The sequence below is a fragment of the Liolophura sinensis genome, chromosome 10 (assembly GCF_032854445.1).
Source record: "Liolophura sinensis isolate JHLJ2023 chromosome 10, CUHK_Ljap_v2, whole genome shotgun sequence".
NCBI classification, from domain to species: domain Eukaryota; kingdom Metazoa; phylum Mollusca; class Polyplacophora; order Chitonida; family Chitonidae; genus Liolophura; species Liolophura sinensis.
The window spans coordinates 12,767,537-12,770,425 of NC_088304.1; the positions used below are offsets into that span (position 1 = coordinate 12,767,537).

At 41.5% G+C, this 2,889-nt stretch overlaps 1 protein-coding gene across 1 annotated transcript in view; it reads right to left on the reverse strand.

Moving 5' to 3' along the window:
• The window catches only part of LOC135476482 (carbonic anhydrase 2-like), a 19,961-nt gene extending 17,901 nt beyond the window's left edge, over window positions 1–2,060 (reverse strand). The window contains exon 1 of the mRNA XM_064756514.1: window positions 1,776–2,060. Coding sequence (XP_064612584.1) covers window positions 1,776–1,854 — 79 coding nt within the window. The 5' untranslated portion in view covers window positions 1,855–2,060. The remainder of the gene's footprint in view (window positions 1–1,775) is intronic.
• Between the last annotated feature and the right edge of the window lie 829 nt (window positions 2,061–2,889).

Below are 2,889 nucleotides of genomic sequence, written 5' to 3' on the forward strand. Positions count from 1 at the left end.
TTGTAGCCTGTCCAACTTTCACTAAACTTCCAGAGCCTGTGCGAGGTAAAGGACCTGCTTCTGAAGTCAGTGAAATGTCGTATGCCCAGTCTCTCGTATGTAATGGCGCGAAGATTTATTTGATTGGTGTTTTTAGGCCATGCTCAAGAATATTTCATTCACACAACGGTGGCCAGCATTATGGTGGGAGGACCCTCCGCTGGACCCGGACCTTCCCACGTGCGACCGCATAAGAAGCGACCAGGAGCTAGACTTGAAATCACAGCGACCACATCCCTTATTTTAGGATGTTAATTAAAAATATTTATTAATCATAAACAAGGATAGGGCAAAAATGATGATGATGTAATGAATAACAGCAAGTAACGGGGTTCATCAAGGGCACTATTTACGAAGCAGTCGTAACTTAATTACGCCTGGTGTAACGTGACGTCATACAGTGAGTGAGTGCTTAGGGTTTAACGTTGTACTTAACAATTTTTTAGTCAAATCAAGAAGTCCTTAGTGTGCATGTAATGTGCCTCCTTTTCGTGGGACGGATTTCCACCACTCTTTTATCTAGTGCTGCTACACTGACGAATTTAAGCCAAGTAAGCCGATTTGGACCAACCCATATTGTCTTTATGGAACAGACCCTAGGCAACACATAGTGAAGATTTGTACTGTATGTAGGCCTACGTCACCATGGTGAATGCCCTCCACGTAGCGTTACAATTGGTTTTGTAAATGAACTCCTGATTCTTACATAATATATGTGAATACAATTTCTATAGCCTGTCGAATAGTGCGAAGTCACAACCGACTCTGGTATATGGAGAAACATTCGCTGACATTCTAGACGCGCGCACATATGCGATCAATACAAGTCAGTGTAATTGTTAAGACAGAATAAAGGTTGCCGAAACAGACTGGTAACCTTATATACGCGCGTTACCCTACCCCCATGCCCGAGTTTCGCTTGTATATAACACTTTTCAAGGCATCGGCATCTGGCCCATCATTGTGTTTAGCTGTTCTGTTTCGCGAATACCTCGGATGCCTTTTGCCGCTGCACAGCCAAATACCACAACATTTCTACAGGTCACGTCGATAAAGTAGCGCTCTTAGTAACGCGGTCATAAGCCTTGAGATTTTCACAACAAAGGAAAAAGACACTACCACTAAAATCGAGGTAATTAACATCGTGTATTTACAGGTTATTGCAATGTTTCCCCAGTTTTCTGCCCATCGATGCATATATCGCCGACATGTGAAGCTGTTGTTCCAAGGACACATGCACCGGTTCCCGAGGTGAGTTATATATGTGCGATAATAACCAACTTAAAAGCTCAATAACATGTTGACTGACTGGTAATAAAATATGAGCTCTCCGCACACTTTATGCTGTAAACCTTCTCTAATTAACATGCTTACAATTATCACATGAGAACTCGCACTAACTTATCACGCGGATGGTTTTGTCCGATGTGCGCACTTGTAAGATCACCTGCATTCAGCAGCCGCTTGCCATCGGCGCGCGTTACATCTGAGTTCAATGGAAACATATCTTCTAATATCCATTGCATTAAATATTTTATATCATATAATATAATACAAATACTGAACAAATAGAAATGCATACAAATACTGAATACAGAGGACTTCAATGCGGGTGAAGTTTAAGGACGTATAGAAAGTTTGTGTAAAGGGTTGTCAGCTTGAAAATGTTCCAAAGCAAAGAACTTATGTATTATACACAAACATTTTCATTATTAACGGAATAATCTTTTACTTACCAGCCGTGTAGACCATTGAGGGTAAGCAACACACGGTCAAAAGACAGGGGAAAAGTATCACCTCAGCTAATCTCTCCATTCTGCCCTTTGCGACGTTTTTTTTTTTTTTTATTCCTTTTTTTTCCGAAAAAAATCTACACAATTCACACCGGGTCCACCCGTCTGCGATTTTATCCGAATCAACACACTGCTGGCTTGAAGATAGATTTGCGAACAGAATAAGCCTGTAGTAAAATCCGTGAGCGCAAGTCAGCACCAGTCAGTTAACCCCTACAGATGCTATAGTTGAGAGTAATGTTATGCAGCTATACTCTAGATCGTCCCAATTTTACAGACGTCGCCTTTTATGGACGAGAGTCGCTACCAACACGGGTTCCCATTCTCAGCTCGAGCCCTGAACGTCAACCAATCAAAATAGTCCAAGACAAAATAAATATTTACAAGAACTGTGGGTGTTCGGTAATTTCATCTGGACACGTATAAACGTGCATTGTCGAAGTCACACGGCCCGCCCCTTAACAACAAGACCTATCCTTCCCACCCAAGGCATGAAAGCGGGCTTGTGTTCGGGCGAGTTTTACGTCTATGAATCGTCTTGATATGGTTTAACGCAAACTGTGTCGTCATATGATTAATTTAATTAACACCACTCATTATCACTGCTCAGATGACCAGGTGTTGATTTATTTTCAGGAAAACAGGCATTCATATGATGTTTTAAACGTTTAAATAAAACCTTTCCAGAAATGAACTGGGCAAAAAGACATATCTCACACATATCTCAGCCTAGCAGCCTTTATTCAGTAGCACTTTGTATTAGGCCTGTATTCCACAGTCTGGTCCGCCTACTTCCCTGTGCCTCGAGACGGCAAGAGCGTGTATTGTCGTTACAATAAGTCAAGTGTTGTAAAAGCATCTCGGAATATAAACTACGCTCTCGCTTATGCTGATTAGCCATACACGCCTTCAACCCAGTGTCGTTAAAGTCATGAAGTATATCAATTTCATGTCAGTCCGAATAAAAATATATTTTGGAGATCGACGTAGTATGTTTGTATATAGTTCCGACGGTGCCTCGTTGCTATGGTAACCAGGGTTACTCACATATTAGCTT